We start from the raw sequence: 24,500 nt of genomic DNA, 5'->3' as shown, positions 1-24,500 counted from the left end.
TGATATTCTATGTTAAAACAAGCTCCTTGACTACTGATTATGTTTTTTTCTTCTTGAATCCATGGAAAGAAGTAGAAACACTTAAATAAAACACGTAAATATCAGGTATGATTTACTTGTTTCACTTGTTGAACAGAATCTGTTGCAGGAATGACACACTACAAGTCCAAACTTTTTGAACTGTATAAGATTTTTAATGTTTTTGTAAAGAATTCTCTTCTGCTCACCAAGCCTGTATTTATTTGATCCAAAATACATAAAGTTGTATTTGCTAAAGCAGTAATATTGTGAAATATTTTTACTATTTAAAATAATTGCTTTCTATTTGAACATATTTTAAAATGCAATTTATTCCTGTGATCAAAGCTACATTTTCAGCATCATTACTCCAGTCTCCAGTCCAAGTGTAACAATATACACTATACCACTCAAAAGCTTGGAGTCAGTATATATAGAAATTAAAATTTTATTTAGCACACAAGTGATGATAAAGACATTTATCATGTTACAAACAATGCTGTTCTTCTGAACTTTCTTTTCATCAAAAAAACCTGCAAAACCTCAGCTCTTTTCAACATAATTATTATTATTATAATGTTTTTGAGCAGCAAATCAGAATATTAGAATGATTTCTGAAGGATCATATGACTGGAGTAATGATGCTAAAAAGTCAGCTTTGATTGTTCCTAATAAACTGTTTAACTGCACTCGCAAGTGAATCTCAAGTTATTTTGTGTGATAGCTAAATATATTAATAAACTACAGACAAAAATTTTGTTCTCATATTCTTTCTTGTAACTCTTCCCTCTCAGTCACATACCTGCCTGAATGGCTCATTATGAAGCTCATTATGCAGGCCTTTGTCTTCTCAGGTGTGAGCAAGTAAACAAGATGATTTTGAAGCAAAAACTCTAGGCTACAAGATCCAGTTCTCAAAAGTCTTGTGAACAAATGTTCTGTATGTGTTTTATGGCCTTATTTCAGTGACTTCAAAATTGTAGTTTTTCACTAACCACGCATAAACGTTTCTTTCTCAAAAACACAATGTAGAACACACACACATAATCTCAACTCAGAACATTCCAAGGAGTCCCCCTCCACGCCGAGTCGTAAAATGAACAAATGACCAACACAACGCCCCAATTCTCTGACTAGCGTCCGACCATACTCTCCTTATCACCTCGGGAGACTTGTAATCCACGATCAGTTTGAGGATGAAATGACCGCGCTACATCTGCCTGGAGTTAAGAACAAAGAACTGCTTCTTTGGAGAGGTTCCAGTGTCAGAGCACTCACGATACTGCGACCCCGCTTACCATAAACTACGCTTCTGATAAACACAAACGATTGACTTATAGCTCCGTCTGAGCTAAGAACATCACCAGAGCTACACAACGTGACACTCCTAATGACCTCAAGACCTCATCTTCGTTCTCCCGCCTTCTTGTGCAAAGAACACCCAAACTTTTATGGACTTAGCCAAAAGAACAATCAGTAAAAAACTGCTGCCATTAAAGCAATATACTCATGAGACAATATATATTAATGTGGTATTTTATGCCTTTTATAAGCTTGCTGTGGTTATTAGGATTTAGGATATTTTAATCTATGACTTAACCCATTTATTAGGTAAAATAAGTGTATGTATTTGGTATGACAAATATGTTATGTTTTGATATTGAATTAAAGCTTATTTTTATAGCAATAATGTGATAAGGATGAATGTTGACTTTTAGCATCATAAGGCATGATTATAACACTTCATAGAAATCTGCTAGAATATTTCCTCCATGTGACATATTTATTAGCAGATATTATATGCACGGAATGAGGCCGTGCGGGGCAGGAATCCGCCCTACAGAGACAATGTGATTGGATCAAACAGTGAATGGGATGGACTCAAATCAGTCCGATAAAACAGACACCCAGCTTTGCTCACGGCTGGAAAACTTGGACGTTGCTTCCCCTGACCGCGCTGCGAAGCATTCGCAGACTTAACATCAAGCTGATCATCTAAAAGAACTAAAACACTTCGTCAACTTCTCACTGAAGAAACTGTTAGAACCTGAAGCTACGCAAATGAACTCTGAGCAGAACTTCTAGTGAGCGCGTCACTTTCAACGTCACAAAGAAACCACCGAAGGGGTTCCCCAGTGACGCCACGCAAGGACCGCACCAGCAGCCAATCAACAGTCTCGGGATTCCCTCAAGCAACCATCCAGGGAACGAGCCAGCCTTCAACTCAACTTAAAGTAAGCAAACAAACAATCTCCATGTCTTGCTGAGATGATTTGAATTAATCTTAAAAGAGAAAGATAGCAAAGTTCTCTATTTGTGACGTCCTCAGGTCTTCTTTACTCTTGGAAAAGAGAATTAGAACCTTAAACTTTCTTCAAATTGCTTTCACCTTGCCGGAACGTGTGTATGTGTGTGTGTATTGTTTTGTTAGTATTGTATAAGAATAGCAAATAAACTCTCGTTTCATTTATAAAGAATGGGCTGGTGCTGTGTTTTTCAAGTTTGAAACTATTTGCCAAAGATCGTGTTACCTGTTGCTCAAAATTTCCCAACCAATTCTGTATTATTATCGTGGCCACGAAATAAACAGAATTGCTAAGATATACTGGTTTAATGCTCGCTGGACGAGTCGTTAAGAAAGTATATATTATATGTTTTGATTAATACCAATTAATCAGATCAATAGCGAATCTCTATGATTCGAGTTCCTAAAGCTAAAATTCAAAATAAAAGCTTAAATGAAGAGATAAATATTACAACAATCATGTACATAAATGCTGCTAACATATTACTGTATATATATACCTGTATATATACCATATATACCTGTTTGCATTGTTACACTTTAAGATAAACATCATTAACTACTTTTAATAATTTCCTTTTCCCTCATGGGGACTGCAGGCTGGTCCCCACAATGTAATTCATGCAAAAAATTTTTTTATCTTTTGTCAATTTACAAATAGGCCTAATGCAGATTTGAGGAACTCACAATGCGCTGAATAATAGGGATTTCGCCTTGTGCGTCAAAATGGTTAGAAACGGCCCTGGTCACCCTTATTTACCGAAGTGCGATGTTATAACAGAAAGCCTGTCATTCATTCAGTTCTTATCATGGCGGAGATACTGTTGATGAGAACCAAGAACAAAGCCATACGCGTGATTCGTAATGCTCAGGTGAAATGCTATAGTAATACTATAAATCTGTGGAAGCATTTGATAAGGCGCCATGATTTCATCGTGTTTTCATCTTCTGCCGACTCACTATATGATGATATTAACACACTGCTGCTCTGAGAGTCATTTCATTAGCATTTTACAGTTTAATTTGAGAAAACTACCGTCATATCACATGATACACAGCCGCTGCAAGTTCCTCACGGCAACCTGTCAAAATAGGTTTAGTTTAACGTTAAGAGCAGTCTTAAAGTCCCCCTGTAGTTAAATATTTTATCCCTTAAAACTTATCTTTGATCATCAAAATGACATATTCAAATGCTTTTTCTTGTGAAAATAATTTTCTCATGCCTTAAAATAGCTTGAATATAACTCAACACCCTTGCCTCATTTACTACACGCTGATCTATGAATATGCAAATTAGCCCCACCTCCACTCAGTCGCAACAGCCAGCGCCTCTTGATCCACTGACTGAACTGTAGTAAATGCAAAACAATGGCATACACGGATAATGACTGATAAAACTATGTTTTTACTAGAGGACAACTACAGTGAATACTGTAAAATTCCTTAAAGTTACTTATTTGAGGATGTTGTGTCCTCGAAATGCCTTGAAGACTGAATGCAGCTGTTTGTGATTCTTGATTTGCGCCCGCGAGCAAACATGTGTGAAGTGCAGATGCGGTAGAGGTGGGTCTGACTCTGGGCTACTTTTACACTGTTGCCGCAGGTTATAATGCAAGTTAGTAAACTACAGCTTCATGGGTTTTTGCTCTAATTTATGTTTGGTTTTGTGTTGGTGTTGGTATATTTTGCATGCTAGTGATAGGAATCGATCCCTTGATGTGATTGGTTGTTAAATTTTGTGACGTAGCAATCCGAGAGCTGTTTCAAACCGCATTTCTGGGTCAGCCTTTGGGAAACCACAGTTTTAAGGAGAAAATACTCAGCAATGGTGTTGATTAATGGATTGGCACATGGTTTGTCTAAAAGCATATTAAAAACACCACATAGACAAATAAACAACATAAAAAACTTGATTTTCACTACAGGGGGACTTTAAGACTCAATGCTACTACTAATAATAAATATTAATAAATCTTTCTTTTTAAAGGAATAATCACATTTGTTTTCTTTTTAATTTTAACAGTAAACCTCTGTTGTGCAGCACTTTGTTTGCCAAAAAATAAAAGGGTTTAATTTTCATTTGATTAGGATCAATTAAATACATTTTTTATGCCTTCATCTGATTACCAGAAAAATTAAGAACATTTTATAGGGCTCTATTATTGTTTAAGAAAGGACCCTATACAAAAAAAGAATAGGTTTAAAATACAGGCCTGTGGTTCTTAATTTCTTTTTATTAATTCATCATTTGTAAACTGATGTTTACTGTTCATTTTTCAGGAATATCAATAGCTTTTGTATCAAAACTATATTCGCTGAATGTAATAAAAAAAACGAGAATCGAATCGAGAACTTGCGAATCGAAATAGAATCGAATCGGGACATCTGAATCGATACCCAGCCCTACTTGACAGCCTTGGAGTTCCACAACTATTGAATTTATTCTCTCTCACTGGACTTGTGTGTGTGTAGGTGATGTAAAAGAGGAAAGCAGGCATTTGGACCAAAGCACTGTGAGGCAAGGGAGGGGCAGAATTAAAATGTTTTTAACTTAAAACACATTTTTGCCCCATTCGCGTTGTTTTACTACTTACACAATTATTTAAAGTATAAAACATTGTTATTTACAATACACAGCATTTTTTTAACCATATTTTTAGGGGGGACAACCCTCAGATGGGGGAGTCCTGTCCCCCCCAACAACCCCGGGATTTTCGCCTATGCTTGTGGGAACATTTGATCCCCACAATGTAGCATAAACAAGTGCACACACACACACACACACACACACACTGTGTGCCCACAACCTTTGGGTTACAAGTCTGACTTTCTGACCATTAGGCCACGACTGCCCCCAATATAAAAATATTGTATTGTATTGTATTGTACTTATTTATTTATTTGTTTGTTTAATTATGCGAAAAATAGTGAACTGCTCACCTCAGAAGACTCAATGCTGTGGCTGCGTCCGAAAGCTTTGATGACTCTCTCGATCCCTTATCAGCCAATGACTTTATAGGCAATGTTCGTACACGGTTCCTCCCGAAAGTGATTTCAGACAGACTTCTGAGGCAGCATAACACTTTAATGCAGGGGCAGGGCCAGAAATGTTCACGTGTGTTGGCAAAACTCAGAGTATGAAAGCTGCACGCCAAAATATTAAAAAAACAACAACACAGCACAGACACTCGCTCTCTGACTCAAAAGCCTGCACTCAGGACATTTACAAAACCACTTAATTTTTATATATTTTATATATTTTACTAATAAAAATAAAATCAAAAATTATGTTTGACTGTTATATACACATTAATAATCAATTACAGTTTGTGAAGAGATACTCTTGCTCTAAGCAAATAAGTGGCATGACAAAAGTGTGCATGTTTACAGTTATTATTATCAGAACTAAATTAGCAGGTTATTAACTGGTTTTCAGCTTTGAAAATGAATGTTTTCTGACAGAATCAAACTCTTACAAAACTTAATTTCTTTTATAAAAAAAAAAACACCACTTGAGGTCAGCTTTTTGTAGAATAAGCAGCCAATTACAACTGTTTTGTTGTGCTGTAGTGAATGAAAAGTTTGAAATAATAATATATTTCAAGTTGTACCAAGTGTTCAAGTGTTCAGCACTGTTTGTGAGAGTCACACCAGCAAGCAACGATAAACCAAGCACTGTACATTGCAAAAAAAAAAAAAAAAGTCTGTTAAAATACAGTACTATATACACCGTAATAATTTAATTATAAGTTTTTTCAAATTTTTGAATTATGCTTTGCATTGTGGGACAAGAAGTTCAGTCGATTATCGGCGCGAAAACAGTGCTAGAGCAGGCACCATTACTCATGGAGATAGTCTCGGTCAAAGTTTCAATTTAAAGTTGGATTTCGGGTTTGGAGAACCGTTCTTACACTTCCGTGGTAAATAATTTTTTGTTAAATGTAATATGAACTGTAACGTTAACTTAGTTGCTATCTGGCTTGTATGGCAAATGAATGTCAGAGCCGTTGTATTCAACAATTTCAGCATACCATCTTACTCGACGTGGAGGCACGTGTTAAAGAGTGCTCACTTTTAATTGTTTATTAACTTTTGATTGTTGTTGATGCAGTGTATTTGTTACTGAATGTGTCTTTTCAAGCATCCAGCATATTACTGAGGTGATGTTAAACAGCTGTGATAACGTTAAATCTGAAGAGCGGTACAACTGTGTTTAGAGCACTTTATGCCTTCAACAGATGCTGGCAGAGTAACTGTCAAGAAAATAAGACACCATTTTCGACTTTTATTTAAAAGAGATTAAGATATGACTAGGTGAAGATCTGACATCGCGAAATTCTTCAAGGATAACACTCATGGAAATCCGCTTCAGACAGTGCGCCGGTAGTGCATCGAGTTCTCTCTCGTACTTACACAGACAAAAGCACAGAAAATTATGTCAACGTGACCATTTTTGGCGAGTGCCAGTGTTGGGAGTAACTCACTATAAAAGTAAAGCCTGTAGCATTTGGACCAATCAGACACACAATTTTGCATTTGATTTAACAAATCAATTAGTTATTAGATTAACAAATAGTCACAGACCCCTAACCCAATACACATACTCGGTGCCAGTAGGTCTGTCAATGACGTCAGGCCCCCGGTTCCATAGCAACCCATCAGATAACACTAGTTTTATTGATCAAAGGAATGCCAGCAGAGCAACTTTTTTCCTATAGGAAAGACATTATGCCATAAAAATGGACTCTTCTCTAATTAATTCATAGAAAAAACCTTTCTTTGAACGAACACGCATATCATGCAGGTCATTGTGTATATTATTACTGTTCTTGTATATGTTTTTGTGTATTGTATACTGTTTTATGCATGCTTATGATATATCACTTTAACTCATACCATGTCTGGTCTCTATCAATTGGTCTTCGGATGATCTAATTGAGAGTGAATATTACATGTTGATACCTATGCAACATATTAATGTCCTAAGAATCTTGAATAGTTTGTATATCAACTTCCAATCTAACCCCTTTGCAAATTACCATTCTCTCAGACAAAGGGTCATAAGACCCCCCAGTATTTCCAAACTCCCGCTTGGAAATTCAGCCTTTCTCATTGGTCAAGCCCATCCTGAGAGGCGTGACTCTTTGCAGACCTTAAAGGGCTCACATACAGTTCCGCCTTCACGCTCTTCTGAAAAAGCTCTTCTGCTAAATCTCCAGACTGCTGCCCGTGTGGAGAGCCGGTACCGGTGTGCCCGGTGGGCTCCAACATATCTCAGTATGCGGTTCTGTTAGATCCTAGAAGGATGTGAGCTAGAACTCTTCTGGACCTTTAAGTTTTGCACCAGGCCTTGCGGCCTTGACTTTCCATTCAACCAAAGCTCCTCAGACCTCAGCTCTTTTTCACTTTCTATCTGGAAAGAAAATTTCTATCTCAGAACATCTTTGAAATTCATCACTCTTCAACCCGGAAGAACGTGATTGGGAGTCCAAAACCTTGAAACCATTAAGACTTTCATCTGAGACTGCATTCCAGACACACGCCAACAGCCAAGGAAGTGCAAGTATGGTACATCTAACTAAACTAAACAGAGGTTTAGTATAAGCTATAGACCCCGTTGTAAATGGTGCTGATGGTTTTATTCAGGTGGTTAACTGACTCTTTCCATAACTGCATTCTGTTTTCTCTAATGGCCTCATTCATCCACTTTAGCTCCCCTTTTGTATATACGCGTGAGTGTATGTATGTTTGTTTGTTTGTTTGTTTAGATTAGTTATGTGTGTTAGCGTTTAATTAATAAAAGTTGTGTGCACAAATTACATGAGTTTTTGGTTCTGCCTTGTAAATTAATGTCCCTTTACGATTTTCGATCCTTACATGTTGTAATGCATTAATACTTAGGAAAGTATTTTCTGCGGCCACGAAAATATCCTTTCTTAGAGTTGATATGAACTTACACTGAATGTTCGCTGGACAAACAGATCAGTTGATGGCAATTTAATTCTGCTACAGTTATTACTGTTAGCCGATATAAATAATTGTAGCTGATCATAATTAATTGTAATTATTTATATACAACTGCCTTTTAAGCTAATTTGCTACAAGCCATTACAGTAAAATACTGTGACGCAGTAATATAACGCATTACTAATAAAAATATGGTAATCTTATACCTGTTACAATCTCAGTAATGCACGTTACAACAGTGCATTTTAACCTCGCTTAGACAGACCTTCAGATTGACAGCAGAAGGTCTGGGAATCTTGGCCGCTTTGAATAGCCAAGACCCGCCGAAGAGGCCATATGACTGAGAGCTAGAGCAACCAATCATGTTTCGCTTTGTGCCGCGTTATGTTTATGGGCATGGAAATGTCCCCACAAAAACAGACCGGTGTGTAAAACTCTTGGACATATTTTAAAGAGTCTATGCCACAAACATAACATTTTTCATATACTTTTGAAAATCCAGCATTTATTTGATCTTGCTTTCTTCTAACATGAGAGGGTTTGGCGTCACGGCATCTTTTCCAGAATGCGACACACACGTCTCCCAGAAATCTTCTATAATTCAACCAATATGATGATGACGACTTGGAAACTCCTGAAGTGTTTCCAATTTTGTGTGCATGATTTGCAGAGTTGGGTATAACGCGTTACTCAGTAATGCATTACTGTAATCTAATTACTTTTCCTGGTAACGCAGTAAAGTAATGAGTTACATTTTAAATTTATGTAATTTGATTAGTTACTCATGTCAATAAATTACGTAATTTAAGGTACAAATGCAGTGTAAAAAAAAAAAGAAGTAAAAATCATGTTTTGCGCGTCAGTATGCCCTTTAATAAATCACTGGAGAATGCCAGCTAAAATGAGAGTCCTACAACATTTAGATGCTATCAAAGGTTGCATATCATATTTCAAAATGTTGCACTCGACATATTTTAGTCTGGCATTATAGTTTGGGAAAAGTTCAACAAGTGAATGTGTACAAGTTTATGTCACAGTAATACTAATAAAGTAAAAAATGAAATGACTCATCAGAATGAGATTAATTGCTGGACTGAATCCTCACAGCACGTCTTCTTCCAAAAATGAAAAGTAGCCCGAGATGAGGTGACATTCTACAGGGGTGACATGAGCGTTTACATGTTTGCGCGTCTCAAGCTTGGTTTCGCGTGGATGATTATCTTATAGCGTGCGATGTGTGATCACATGATCACATTATAGGTGAGCTCAGACGGGAAAGACTGTACCTCGCGTTGGTTTCATACGGATTATATTTATCAGAGAATATTTGTTTTCAACATGACTTACTTCATTTAATAATAGATACTTCAATCTTTCTTTAGATATACTGAATTTTTCATGTAATTTTCGTTCATTCTAGTGAGTCATTTCAGGAAGATATTCACGGAGACAGAATGCAGAAAGCGCACCTTATTTGTCTTATTTATTTTACAAACCAAAAAAAAGAAAAAAAGAAAAGTTTTGTTGATATTGGGGGTGAATCAGGATATACAAATAATAGGCCTACTTATTTTTTTCAGTCAATATGAAATTAATGAAAGAACTATGAGTTTCTCTTTTGATGACTTGAAAGTAAAGTAATTAGTAATCTGATTACTTTTTAAATGCAGTAATCAGTAAACTTACCCAACACTGGCGGTATGCATCAGACTTTCAGCCAACGGTCTGCGGCTGAGACTAACTCTAAGTTAACCAAGAGAGATGCAGGGACGGAGAAGAGAAAAAAATACAGCGGATGAGAGTGCGCCAGTATGGAGTACCACAAGGATCTGTCCTAGGTCCTTTGCTATTTTCGATATACTGTACATGTTGCCCCTTGGTAATATTATTAGAAAATACGGGATTAGTCTCCATTGTTATGCTGATAATGCTCAACTATATATCGCAACAAGACCAGATGAAACTTCTAAATTATCTAAGCTAACAGAGTGTGTTAAAAATGTAAAAGATTGGATGACCAATCATTTTCTCCTCTTAAATTCAGATAAGAGAGAGATATTACTTATTGGACCAAAAAACAGTACACAGAATCTCTTGGATCACAATTTGCAACTAGACAGATGTACCATTATTTCCTCTACAGCCAAAAATCTGGGTGTTATGTTAGACAGCAACTTGTCTTTTGAAAATCATATTTCCCATGTTACAAAAACAGCATTCTTCCATCTTAGAAACATTGCCAAGCTACGGAACATTACTTGTTTCTGATACAGAAAAGCTAGTTCATGCATTCATGACCTCTAGACTGGACTATTGTAATGCACTGCTAGGTGTTTGTCCTGCATCTTCAATAAACAAGCTACAGATAGTACAAAATGCAGTGGCTAGAGTCCTTACCAGGTCAAGAAAATAAGATCATATTACCCCAATTTTACTGTCTCTGCACTGGCTACCTATTAAGTTCCGCATCAGTTACAAAATATTATTACTTACCTATAAGGTCCTAAATGGTCTAGCTCCTGCATACCTAACTAGTCTTCTACCACGCTACAATCCAACCCGCTCCCTAAGGTCGCAAAACTCTGGACTCTTGGTAGTACCTAGGATAGCAAAGTCCACTAAAGGAGGTACAGCTTTTTCATATTTGGCTCCCAAACTCTGGAATAGCCTTCCTGATAATGTTCGGGGTTCAGACACACACTCTCTGTTTAAATCTAGATTAAAGACATCTCTTTGGCCAACCATTCATATAATGCATCTCATAATCTTGTACTACAGTTATATCTGATCAAACGCATATTATTATGCTTTAGCTTGGGTTGAACAAATAATTTTAGCTTGGATGGAACAACAGCTACGCTAATTATGTCTCTATTTATTTCTCTGTTTCTGCCACGGGATTAACATGTCTTAAACTTGCCATGTCTAAGCTATGTCTTAAACTATAGTGGGCTCTAGCTCTATTGCAGTGGTCGGGAGCTTATGGCTCGCAGACCACAACTGACTCTTTGACAAAAATCTCCAAACTACACCACTGCAGACGCCGTTTGATACTGTCCAACGAGATGAAATGAACTTGACATGAGTGTGTTTATTCTCAGCAGTTTATTTTGACTTTTTTTCTTTAAATTTAAAGGGGTCATATGATGCTTTTATAAAGATCATTATTTTGTGTATTTGGTGTAACAGAATATGTTGACATGCTTCAATGTTCAAAAAACACATTATTTTTAAAATACTGTACATTATTGTAGGTCCTCTATGCCCCGCCTCTCTCAAATGCTTCGTTTTCTACAAAGATCCTCCTTCCGACAAGCACAGTCTGCTCTGATTGGCCAAATGGCACAGTGCATAGTGCATTGTGATTGGCCGAACACCACAAGCATGAGTCAGAAATGTAACGCCCCTTTCCATAATTGCGAACTTCAGCTTTCAAAATTAAAGTAAAGACAGTTAATAATCTCCTTAGTTTTACCATCAGTTCAAGCCCGAGAGGAGAACAGAGTCAAGTGACAGACACAGTGATGAAGCCTGTATGTGTTTGCAAACAAGCCGCGATTAAGACAGCTGACTCCACTGTGATGTGACCCTCTCTCTCTCTCTCTCTCACAAGCACACACAAGCCGCGATTAAGATAGCTCAGCTCGTGTGCTGCGACCATGCACACGACACGCAAAACTCCGCATTTGAACAGTCAATAGCAAATACTTAAACTAATAACAAAACATACAGTCGCTAATTCAGAAGCGCCAGATTGTCATAGCAAAGTCAGGATTACCTCCTCTCCTAGGTTCACGAAACTGTTGTCAATAAAATGCGTTGCTGTTCTGATGTAAGTAATCTTAATGATTCCTAAATGCATCTACTCGGAAGGCCAAATAAAGTGCTTTTGCTTTCGCCTAGAAACACACAGCGTATCCCTGACAGGCTGCATCAGCACTACTGCTGTTACTGAAACCATGCCTTACGCAAATGTTTCCACATCGTGGCGTAGACATGTGGGGGCGTGTTTGAATGAGCCGTTTTAGGGGGGCGTGGCAGAGTCTTAACTTTGATAAAGAATATCTCTTTGGTTTTGAGACTTCACTCTTTGCAACTTCAGGGATCTTGTCTATGCACAATCAGCTTGTAACACTCCAAAGAGAAAGGAAAGCTTGAAATCGCATCATATGACCCCTTTAAGGAGTTTTTTATCAAAACACAGTGACTTTTTTCTCGTAATTTAACGAGTTTATTCTCAACATTTTATTTCGACTTTTTTCTAGAAGTTTAACAACTTTTTTCTCGAAACACAATGACTTTATTCTTGAAATTTAATTAGTTTATTCTCAACATTTTATTTTGACATTTTTCTCGAAATGTAATGAGTTTAATCCAGCATTATAATGACTTTAATCTTGAGTTGGTTTAATTTTGTATTATTGCTTGGCCCTAATCCTCTTCCGTAAAAAAAAAACAAAAACAAAAAAAACATTTGTTACTTGAAATGAAATAAATGTTAACTGAAATCAAATACTAAAAATACAAAGTTCTGGCATGAAACTCTAGATGGCGCAGTCCGATAGGTCAAACTCAATCTGACATAATGACATCATTGTCACATGGCACAGCTGATTGGTTATCTCCTGTATCAGCAGCCAAGGAGCTTGCTGCTCTACATTCAAATACTTGGCTAGTGTTTGCTGCAGCAGTTGCAGCGTGCTTCAGAAACCCTCCACCTTCCCCAGCTCCACCTGTATAGATCTGCTGTGGGGTGATCATATATGCATATATGAGTTCTCCAGCACCGTGCCGGATTTCTGGCGTTCGGCTTTAAAAAAAAAAAAAAAATAGAGTACTACATTTAAAAAAATTGTTGATATCACGTTCAAGTTCATGAGTTCGCCTAGCAATTGTATGATAGGAACACCACTTTCACTCGCAACCAACATTACTAGCCAATCACAAGTTTTTTCTCTTCTAAACAGTACACAGAATGTCTTGGATCACAATTTGCAACTAGACAGATGTACCGTTATTTCTCTACAGCCAAAAATCTGGGTCAATACATCAACATATTTCTATATGCGATTTGTTGTACATCGCGATTTCAAAATAAAAGTTTAAACCCTCGCTCTGAGTTTGCATGTGAAATGAAATGGATTTAAACGTTGTTGAATCACGCTGTAAAGTGAAACAACACCAGGCCGTTGGCGCCCTTTGCTGGTAGGCTCTTTGTTATAATACATAATGTAGGCCTACTTAAGTTGGTTATGTTCATAATTATTATAGGCATATTGGTGTGTGGTTAAATAAAACCATGTAATTACTTGGTTTTCATACTTTATTTAAGCCAATTATTATTGCCTATTTATTAGTTTATATATAAATATGGTCATATTAAAGCCTCGTTTTCACTTAGTTCTATTTGTATTACTAAAAAATATCAGATTACTCAATTGTCAAAATAATCAGTAGATTACTTGATTACCAAATTAATAGTTAGTTACAGCCCTAGATTAGTTAAAACATTTAAAAATACAACTGCATTGTTTTACTTTTTGTGATTAAAAGACATATATTCTGTCATTGAAAATGTATTTAAAATGGTATTAAAATATTGTGAAACAAGTATCTGTATTGTGTCTCATCTCGTGAGCTAAGTGCATTGTCACACCCCTATTGTTGATAAGCAGTGATATAGCTCATAATTTTCCAAGTGTATGATATAGCTTTCATTCTTCAGGTCAATCATAAGGAATAAGGAAAGTGATAACTTTGCTATAGTATCTTTTCAAATGTTAAACTTGCCACAGTCATTGCATTCTTTGCATGTGCTGTACTTTATTTGTAACATTTTGTTGTGTTAGTTTATTAATTAGAATCTGAAAGATAATGATGTTGTTTGATAAGTGAGATCTCTGGTTTTAGCCCTTGAAAACCAAAAAGTAGTGCTTAAAGTCCTTGAATTTCATTTTGCAGTATCTGTACGAACCCTGCTTAAGTTTCCAGTTCTTGGAGCATTTTATTGTTTTTGTTGTTGTTAATTGAACTGAACTGTAGTATTCTGTAGTAAACTGTCTTTGTATATTTCCTATTTTATATTAATTTCCTAGTATTTAATTTACCATTATTTCTTTTGAACTAAACAATTTCAGTAGTCTGAGCCTTAGTTAGTTTCAAGGAAAATCATTCAAATAATGTTCTTTTTTTTGTTTGCCAAATAACCCTGCGTTAGGGGTGTGCGATATCTCTATTTTTTGGGATTTTCTTCGATAACGATAATTAGACGATATTTTGCCGAGTGTGTTATTGTGCTGATATCTGACTAACATGGACAACTGCAGTTTTTGATATTCTTCATATTCTGTGTGATCAGTTCACATCAGTGATAGAAATTAATCTTTTCATACAAGTTTAAATTGATTTTTACCTTTTATGGGCAATTTTACCTAAAAGTATGCATCTTTTGAGTCAAATTGTTACATTTAATGAGTCAATTAGAATAATAAGACAACATTTAGGCTGTTACCCAACAAATGAAACCAGTATCAACAAAATTAATCTTTGCAGAAGTTGCATCTGAAGTGGCATTTAGATGTATTTACACACTGCTTAGGACACTGTTTAGTGCTTTAACCTGCAGTTACAAATTCATAATGTTTTGATATTTTAAACATAAAACATTAAATACTGATATTTAAAATTATTTTAAAATGAACAGATACTTTGAATGTGAAATTAAAATCGCCAGTAGGTGGCAGCAAGTCACTGTTAACAAGTGAGTCATTGCGACTGAACCGAATCATTTAAACGGTTGATTCATTCAGGAACGAAACATCGTCATGTTGCTCAGAGACGCAGAAAACAGTGCTGTAGCTGTTTGGAATAGTTTTTTGTTGACGAAATGGAGCAAAAACAGGCAATATGGTGTCCAAAACGTAAGTCTCTTAATATTAACTTATAGATTTTTATACAACAGTTCAATAAACAATATCACAATCATGCTTATTTTTGAACAAAAAACGGCACTCTTCGTGTGATTGTAACTATATGAAATTATATATATATATATATATATATATATATATATATATACACATTTTCTGCCCTTATCTTGAATTTTAATGCATTTTAATAGACTGAATCATGCAGTGAAAGAACACACTCTAAATGAGCAAGCGCTAGGGTCTAGCCTTCACGTAATGAATGCGTGCTCTCTGTTAGGGGTGTTTTGTTTGGTTTTTGCAAAATACTCGATAATGTCAAATTGCACATTGTTAAAACAACAATTACGATATTATCGCAGACGATATATATCGCACGCCCCTACCCTGCGTATGTGTCCACCCCCGCAACCAAATCCCCCACCCGGGAAAGAGGTTTAGGCTTAGGGTTTTTTTTTTTTTGCTTTAACCCCTATACTGTATATGCTATGGGGGTTATTCATATTTGTTATATGTGCAGCAGCAGTATTTCTTACATGCTCACAGCAGCATGTTGTGGAAGTCTCGCTACTTGAAACTGCATCAGCAGCAGCAGTGTAGCAGATCTTTTCTGCTAAGATCAAACACAAATTATTGTCATGTACATTGCCATGCCAAGCCCTCTGAGAGTTGTCATGACAGAACTGTTTTTTTTTTAGCTAGTTGACAAGGCAACATTTACCATTTTCATTTATCTTGATGTTATAAAATAACTAAAGCTGAAAAAATATATTAAATCTACATTTAAAAACAACAAAACTAATTAAAAAATCATAAAATAAAATGACTAAAACTTTAACTAAAAGGAAAATGACAGCAGAAAAGATAAAAAATAATTCTAAATATTATATAATAATACCTGAATGACACTAGAATAACATTGCTTTACAATAAGGTGTCAGTGTAAGATGTGTACGATAGGGGGTGGAGGTGGGGGGATTAGGGCCCCTAAAATGCAAGGGCTGGCCCTGTTTTTACTCAGTAAAGAAACGCTGTTTATTTTCAAACAAGCAGACTGCCAAAAGCAACACTTGATTGAAGCTCGAGTTTGGTTTCATCACAAGCTCTTTTTCATAATTTTCATTGGTTAAATATTTGCTAAATTTATAGACAGGCGTGGGTGACAAACAGTAGTCAATTCAGCTAAGGAAAAAACCCCTCGTTTTACCTGTCCATTAGATGCGCTTGAAAGCTGCGTTCGTCATTACCCCCTCAACACACACAAGTTTGTTTCTGTGAATTGTGGGGACTTTCCATAGAGTTCTATTACTTTTATACGGACAAAACAATATTTTTTATCCCCTAACCCAACACATACCCCTTACAGAAAACCTGTTTGCATTGTTACACTTTAAGATAAACATCATTAACTACTTTTAATCATTTTCTTTTCCCTTGTGCGGACCGCAGGCTGCTCCCCACAATGTCAAAAAATTCAGGTTTTACTATCCTTGTGGATAATAAGGGGCAATAAACATAAAATTTCTCGAGCAATTTTTGAATGGGACACAAATAATACAGCTAAAATTGTACTATTAAAGATATGTATACACAAAGGAAAGTCTTACTACTATTAGTGCAACGGGGAGGCTGTGCCAAAATAGACAACTTCAAGCTGTTGTGGTCGCACTGCGACAGCGGTCTTGTCCGTTGTAGACATTACTATCCGTCAAGCAGGTATTATTGCTAACATAGTGAACTCATCGAAAAATACATTGGCATAATCTGTATTAAAGAGAAAATGCTCACTTCATCCGATGTTTAAGTGAATAAAATAGCCTTGACAATAGGGCTGGGAAAAAAAAAAAAATCGATTTTTCAATTAATCGTTTTTTTTTTTTAATGACGTCAATTCGATATCGATTCTCAAAAGCCGTGAAACAGTCTTTTCCGGTATTTATTCAGCACACATTTAAAACAAGATCTGATTAATGTGATCATTTTAATCATTTTAAATTTATGTAATTTGATTAGTTACTTATGTCAATAAAATTACGTAACTTAAGGTAAAAATGCAGTGTAAAAAAAAAAGAAGTAAAAATCATATTTTGCGCGTCAGTATGCCCTTTAATAAATCACTGGAGAATGCCAGCTAAAATGAGAGTCCTACAACATTTAGACAGTGGTGGGCTGTCAGGGGAAGCAGGGCCTTCTCTGCTGGCCCTATAAAAAATAAAATTGTGTGAAAAATGTTTTTATTGATTATTTAGGTATCATTTTCATTTGTGTAATGTCCACAAAATTGCCTATGATTAGTTTAGTTCCGGTTGAACTGGAATATCCTACATAAAAGTCTGAGGCCAGCACTACAGATAGTGCTACCCTTTTGTTGAAAGACGTCACATCTGATTTGTTTATGAGCATTAGTGTCAGAATCATCAGCCAATCAAATTTTGACGTTCAATGACAGCCCGCCCTCTGGGTCTAGCTACGTGCCCAGTGCTACCCCCAGCGTTAGATCGCCCCTTCAGGGATTTCCAAGGAATGAAAGTGAAATTCAATTAAAAGAAAACGACAGCCGCAGTCATCGGCACCTACACCAGATCTTGTTTTTCAAGGCGCTCTTTTGCAGACAAAAGAGAATAACTGAGAAAGGAAGACCAACACCTAACCGAATTCGCTAACAAAGGCCAGCAAAGTTTTTATGCACCATTTTAAAGATTGCAACTATGAGTGGCTAACAGCTAGCACCGAGCACAAGTTATTTTGTTGACGTGTTTACTTTTTAATCTGAGTAAAGGGACGGAATGACAGACCCATGGACTTTATTTACAAGTGACAGGTGAGTGCTTTATTATTTGATGAGTATTGTATCATGCACATTGTTATGGAGGTGTACATGGTGCGTTGATAATACTGTGGTGCAGTATGTGGATGTCCAGCATTTGTACAGTTTTGCTGCTTTGGGCGCATCGTCATTAGGGTGACGTGAATGTGCATAGCAGATTACTTTTACTGATCCATGTAGGGAAATTTACTCTGCATTTAACCCACCCTAATCTAGCCTACTGTTGAAATTGTTGATCAGCCGTCATTGTTGCTGAGAGCCTGTGTGCGGCATAATGTGCATTATATGCATATGGCTGCATTAGTTGTAACAGAGATGTGTACATGTAGTTTACAGTTGCTTACTGAAGGCCCTGACTGAAACCCCACGGTACGCCACTGCATTTAGATGCTATGAAAGGTTGCATATCATATTTCAAAATGTTGCACTTGACATATTTTAGTCTGGCATTATAGTTTGGAAAAGTTCAACAAGTGAATGTGTACAAGTTTATGTCACAGTAATACTAATAAAGTAAAAAATGAAATGACTCATCAGAATGAGATCAACTGCTGGATTGAATCCTCACAGCGCGTCTTCGTACAAAAACGAAAAGTAGCCGAGATGAACTTGAACCTTTCTACAGAGGTGACATGAGTGTTTACATGTTTGCGCGTCTCAAGCTTGGTTTCGCGTGGATGATTATCTTATAGCGTGCGATGTGCGTGGGCATGATCACATTATAGGTGAGCTCAGACGGGAAAGACTACCTCGCGTTGGTTTCATACGGATTATATTTATCAGAGAATATTTGTTTTCGATATGACTTACTTAATTTAATAATAGACACTTAAGTCTTTCTTTAGATATACTGAATTTCTCATGTCATTTTCGTTCATTCTAGTGACTCATTTCAGGAAGATATTCACGGAGACAGAATGCAGAAAGCGCACCTTAAGCTGGGGACACACTACACGACCAGCTGAAACATTCTAAGACTGACCTGAACACACTTAATAACTGTTTCCATCAACTTGAGCAGATTTTCGTCTTTGACGATCAGAAAGGAGCACAAACCTAATGACTGAGTCACTCCACTACACAACACACTTAATGACTGGCGCATCAGGACTGGAAAAATTATGTGGAATCCACAGATCTCGCGATAACTCAACTGCACGAGATCTTGTATGTAAACAAAGATGGACATCAATACAAACCTAGCGCAATTTGTGCAGAAAAAAATCTAAAAAGAGGAAAAACCCGCAGGATGTGGGTGCGGTCCTGGATGGAGAGGCAACGTGGACTTTGCACTCTACAGAAAGAATTAGAGGTGAGTAAACTTTGTTAAATTAAGATCATTTTTGGCTAGGATAGACAAAGATAACGATCTGTGTAGTGATATAGACGAACATACTCAACGTTATACAGTTGTTTTGACAGGTATATGGGACATTCCACCGAATGGGGAACATTTCTGTCCCCAGGGCATTATAGGTACAAACATGCATACAAATTACCTATAAAATACATTTTATTATTAAACAAAGTGTCCTGCACATTAATCTAACTGTAAGTTTAAAATATATAATTTAAAAAATTATTAAAAACTACCTAAAACACAGCATTTGTACATGTCCCCAGTGTCTAATGCTACATTTTTACATTAAATATAATGTTTAAAATCCTTTAGAATTCATGTTTGTTTCGCATTTTTGTGTACCTCCATATCCCATCTGTGCTTTACATACATTTATTTCAAAATAAATGTATAATATTTTGGATAAAATACACATTTTAGTCGTGTCCCCTGGTTTTCACTCAGTCCTGTTACCCTAACACATTCCCCCCCTCTAAAAAACTGGGAAAATTCCACAAGACACATTTTCAACATAATATTGCAACATCTGGATCTTCTGAAGGCAATGAAATTACCGAAAGCATGTGGTCTTATTTTCTTTTCTGTATATTTGAAGATATTGTAACGGTAGCTGAGAGTGTCATTATAAATATACTGTCCTGTTACCTAAATTATTTCTTAGATGTTATTTGTTTATTTTAAAAATACAAATCTTTGTGAATTACTATAATTTGCTGAGCATTCTCATAATTTCATTTTGTCATAATGTGGCTAGATTATATGTATTTGCTAATTTTATCCTAAAATCTCAATCCTGTTACTTTCAGTCCTGTTACTCATATCCTATACTTATATATAGTAACTGAGTAAAAGTAACAGGAGTGAGTAGTGTCATCAGAATTATTAATGTAAATATTAGGCTACATCCATATTAATCTAGATCTACATTTGAAAATGCATCTTTTTCTCAATGTTTTGGCCTTCTATCCACACTGAGACAATGCTTTTGCCCAGAGAAAACCTATGGTTGTTCCTGCATTGTTGTTTTATATTACTTTCCTGCAGGTATGACAGAAAATGTATGATTTCTGTCCTGTGGCAATTATGTATTAGACTCATATATGGAATGGCGTTTGAGTGTGAGCTGCGCTATAAGAAAACAATATCCACAGAAAAACTGAAAAGATATTATTTATGTTTATTATTTTTAATATTAATTTTAATTTAATATTTATTATTTTTTAGTTATTTATATACTATCTTATAACCTATCCTCTACCCTTAAACATAACCCTAACAAAAACCTCAACAGACCGCTACATTTAAATAGAAACATGATTTGGCTTTTTTTTAGCAGCTCACTAGTCAATGTTCAACACTTTCACTGTATCAGTGCGGACATTAACACCTCACATGTGTAGTCAAACCTGTATACTAATATAATGGATACTCCTTCCTGTTACCAGTTTCATTCCTGTTACTAAATTGTTTTTTCTTTAAAAAATAAAGTTAAACCATTATTTTTTTTAATTAAGTTTGGTTCATAATTGATCCTATTGTTTAATATATTGCTTCATAGAAAATTGATAAGCTTGAGGTTTGAGTTGCCTTTAAAATAAAAAAAAATGGGTTCGTGTACTTAAGAAAAATACACCTTCTGTAGATAAATAGTGACTTTTTATGATAAAAATAATGTTTTTTGACCATGAAACCAACAATTTCATTAAAATAAACACCTGCCTGAGGGGGAAATCAAGGAATTTGTTGACATCATTTTAAACATGCTTTTTAAAAGACATTAGAATTTTGGTAACAGGACTGAGAAAAATGCATGCATCTTCCACTTAAAAATTGTGTAAAAAATTAAATAAAGTTACCTGAGATTGACCAATACAGATTTTGAATAGTTAAATATGTGTATTACTAGATTCAGTCTTTAAAAAATATAGACATTTTTTATTTTTTTTTAAAGAGTTTTGGAAGCAAATGTCACCCATTCGGTGGAATGTCCCGCATATATTCTTTTTCAAATATATACATAATAACACTAATTTCTGGTACTGTTTGGCTGATAATACACGGGGTAACTTTTTTGAACAAAGTTGCAGAGCGGTAAGTTTCCCCATCAGCCTAGAGACTGAACTTTTTTTTTTTTTTTTTGGTCGTTTCATCATTTATATGTAAAATAATACAAATGCACATTTGTTATTATTATTATTACTTTATTAATGCAATATTTAAGTTAAAAATAGAGCAAACACATTTAAAATCCAATTAATGGAGGCAGAACCGTTACTCTCTGGTCGGAGAAATTAACAAAATATGTAATGCCATGATGTAACCACTAGGTGTCTGTACAGCCGCGTATTCCATAGTTTCAGACAATTTCTCTGATCAGGTTTTGAATGTGGATATATATATATATATATATATATATATATATATATATATATATAGACATTATCAAAAACCTTTTTGTTGTTGTTAATGTTTATATTTTCTTCCTTTTTTTTATTAGTTTTTTTTTTCTTTTTTTTTTTTAATAAAGTTTTTGCATAATGATTACAGTCAAACCCCCAATCTAATTCAGACATAACCCCCTCCCCCAAAAACAATATATATAGGTTTAGGTTATAGGTATGTGTGTGTGTATATATACAGTCATGGCCAAATATATCGGCAAATGTCACAAAAAAAACTAACCTTTCATTGGACAATAAGAATTTAAAATGGGGGGAAATATCATTATGAACGAAATGTTTTTCTCTAATACACATTGGCCACAATTAACGGCGCCCTTTTATTCAATACTTTTTGAAACCTCCATTTGCCAGTTTATCAGCTCTAAATTTTCTCCTATAATGGCTGATGAGATGATTAGATTTTTGTAAAAAAAAATTAATAAAAGATCAAAAGGATTAACAATGCAGCCTTCTTTGATCATATTTACCAAGGGTGCCGATATTTTTGGCCATGACTGTGTATGTATGTATGTATGTATATATATATATATATATAAAAAACATTTTATCAGGGCATGAGCCACCAGGTTGTGATCTGATTTTAGCCTTTAGGCTCAATTAACTATATTTAACAGTTTCAGATTCTGCCTTTGATCTCACTTTGTCTCTCTCTGTCTCACACACTCTTTGTTGTTGTGTAATATTAACAGATTCAGGACCAAGAAGGGTTCAGGAAGATGTTCCGAATGACGTCGAATGACTTCAGTCTCATCTTGGAAAAAGTGGAGCCTCACATTTCAAAACAGGACACTAGATTAAGATCAGCCATCACTGTAAAGGAGAGACTCGCCGTAACACTGCGCTTCTTGGCAACTGGTAAGACATTTGTATGTGATTTGGGCTGCTTTAAGACCATTTAATTTCATTTTTGAATGAAGGTGTGTATGGATCATTGTTATCTTTTTTTAAGGTGAAACGTTTAAGTCCCTCAGTTTTTAGTTTAGGATGGGGGCCAGCACTGTTTCCATGATTGTTGCAGAGACATGTGAAGCCCTCCATCGTGTTCTAAAAAAGGACTATCTGAAGGTACATATTTGTATAATTACAAAATTGCTTTATCTCAGTTTGATTGATGTGTCATTGTTCTAAACCTCTAGCTCTAGTTTTCAGGCTGATGCATTTTGTTCTTATTTTACAAATTTTACATTAAAAAGTGATCTACTGTCAGGACAGTGTCTCTGTTACTTTGGAGAATCAACTAAAATCAATGAGAAATGTGATTGCACTTTTTTGATCTGTTATATGTCCAAGGTGTGTAAGTAGCCCAAACAATTATTTTAAGTTTTTTTTGTTTTGTCTTTTGCAGACACCCAGGACTGAGGAAGAGTGGCTGGAGATTGCCAAAGGCTTTCAAGACAAATGGCAGTTTCCTCAGTGCTTGGGCTCCCTGGATGGAAAGCATATTTATATCCAGCCACCAGCACACAGCGGCAGTACATTCAGAAATTACAAATGCAGATTTTCCATCCTTATGTTGGCAGCCATCGATGCAAACTGCAATTTTATTTATGTGAATGTAGGCACGCAGGGCAGAGTTTCTGATGCAGGTCTGTTTGCGAACTCAGACCTTAAAAGAGCATTAGACGAAGAGCTGCTGCATGTCCCACAACCAAAGTCACTGCCAAATTCAAACATCCAATTTCCCTTTGTGTTAGCGGGGGATGAGGCTTACCCACTTCGGCCAGACCTGATGAAGCCCTCCCCACATAGACAGCTGGAGTTTGACCAGCGAGTCTTCAACTATCGCCTTTCTCGGGCACGAAGGGTTGTAGAGAATGCCTTCGGGATCCTTGCCAACCGATGGCGAGTGTTTCAATCAACAATGCTGCTATCACCAGAAAAAGTCACCAAAGTAACTATGGCAGCTATGTGTCTCCACAATTACTTAGGGCATTGTGGGTCTGAGGCATACCTCCCACCAGGACTAGCAGATCGTGAAACTGCAGACAGAGTATTTGTGTTGTAAGTGGAGAAGGGAAGTACAAGGAGCACTGCACCCTTGGAGAGGAGGAAGAACACACAATGCCAGCCATCATGCCAAACACCTGCAAAATGTTCTTAAGGATTACTTTATGTCCCCAGCAGGAGCTGTGCCATGGCAGGACAAATATCTCTAAATAATTTATACCTGTACCAGTACCACCAAAACACATGAAAAGTCCACTTTCAGTTTTAGTTGTCAGTTTAGTTTAGTTTAGTTTTTTTGTCTATTTTGTCTGCACACATGAATATTAATGCAAAATAAACCAGGAAAGACCTTACAGATGTTATTAGTATACTATGTATAGCATAGTTAAATGTGCTTTTAGTGATCACCCGTTATTACACAGAACAACTTATATGATACTTATGAAGATGAATCTCATTGTGGGCTGAAGTGGTTGACTACTAATATTGACTGTTAAGTAATGGTGCTTTATGAGTAACATTCTGTTTAATTATTTTCAAAACATAAAAATCAATAAAACATTCAGATTTGTAGTTGTTTCGTAGATTTATTTCAAACAAAGTTAAGAGAAATAAATACAATACAATTAAAACATTACATTTACAAATTCAAAAATACATTAATAAATACTTATAAATATGTATTGTA

The 24,500-nt window shown here is 35.8% G+C and overlaps 1 protein-coding gene across 2 annotated transcripts; it reads left to right on the top strand.

Annotated features, from left to right (window-relative positions):
• The first annotated feature begins 17,756 nt into the window (after positions 1-17,756).
• LOC131537599 (uncharacterized) lies at positions 17,757-24,270 on the top strand. 2 transcript variants are annotated; one of them, XM_058771173.1, is made up of 5 exons: positions 17,757-18,037; positions 18,927-19,355; positions 22,555-22,720; positions 22,815-22,930; positions 23,211-24,270. In XM_058771173.1, exons 4-5 carry the CDS (start codon positions 22,850-22,852, stop codon positions 23,868-23,870), a joined length of 741 nt encoding a protein of 246 aa, XP_058627156.1. In that variant the 5' UTR covers positions 17,757-18,037; positions 18,927-19,355; positions 22,555-22,720; positions 22,815-22,849; the 3' UTR covers positions 23,871-24,270. The 2 variants fall into 2 exon arrangements, with proteins under 2 accessions (XP_058627156.1, XP_058627155.1); XM_058771172.1 differs by having other exon boundaries at positions 22,555-22,930.
• Positions 24,271-24,500: the final 230 nt, after the last annotated feature.

Source organism: Onychostoma macrolepis, chromosome 03 (assembly GCF_012432095.1).
Source record: "Onychostoma macrolepis isolate SWU-2019 chromosome 03, ASM1243209v1, whole genome shotgun sequence".
Classification (NCBI taxonomy): Eukaryota; Metazoa; Chordata; class Actinopteri; order Cypriniformes; family Cyprinidae; genus Onychostoma; species Onychostoma macrolepis.
Note: the sequence above shows the minus strand (reverse complement) of the source record. Positions and strands in the feature narration are given on the sequence as shown.

What these genes read in the sequence shown, in the direction of transcription:
- LOC131537599 (XM_058771173.1), top strand. Translation starts at nt 22,850, where the DNA reads ATGGGGGCCAGCACTGTTTCCATGATTGTTGCAGAGACATGTGAAGCC. An exon ending in TAAAAAAGGACTATCTGAAG is followed by an intron (nt 22,931 to 23,210) that starts GTACATATTTGT and finishes TGTCTTTTGCAG; the next exon opens with ACACCCAGGACTGAGGAAGA.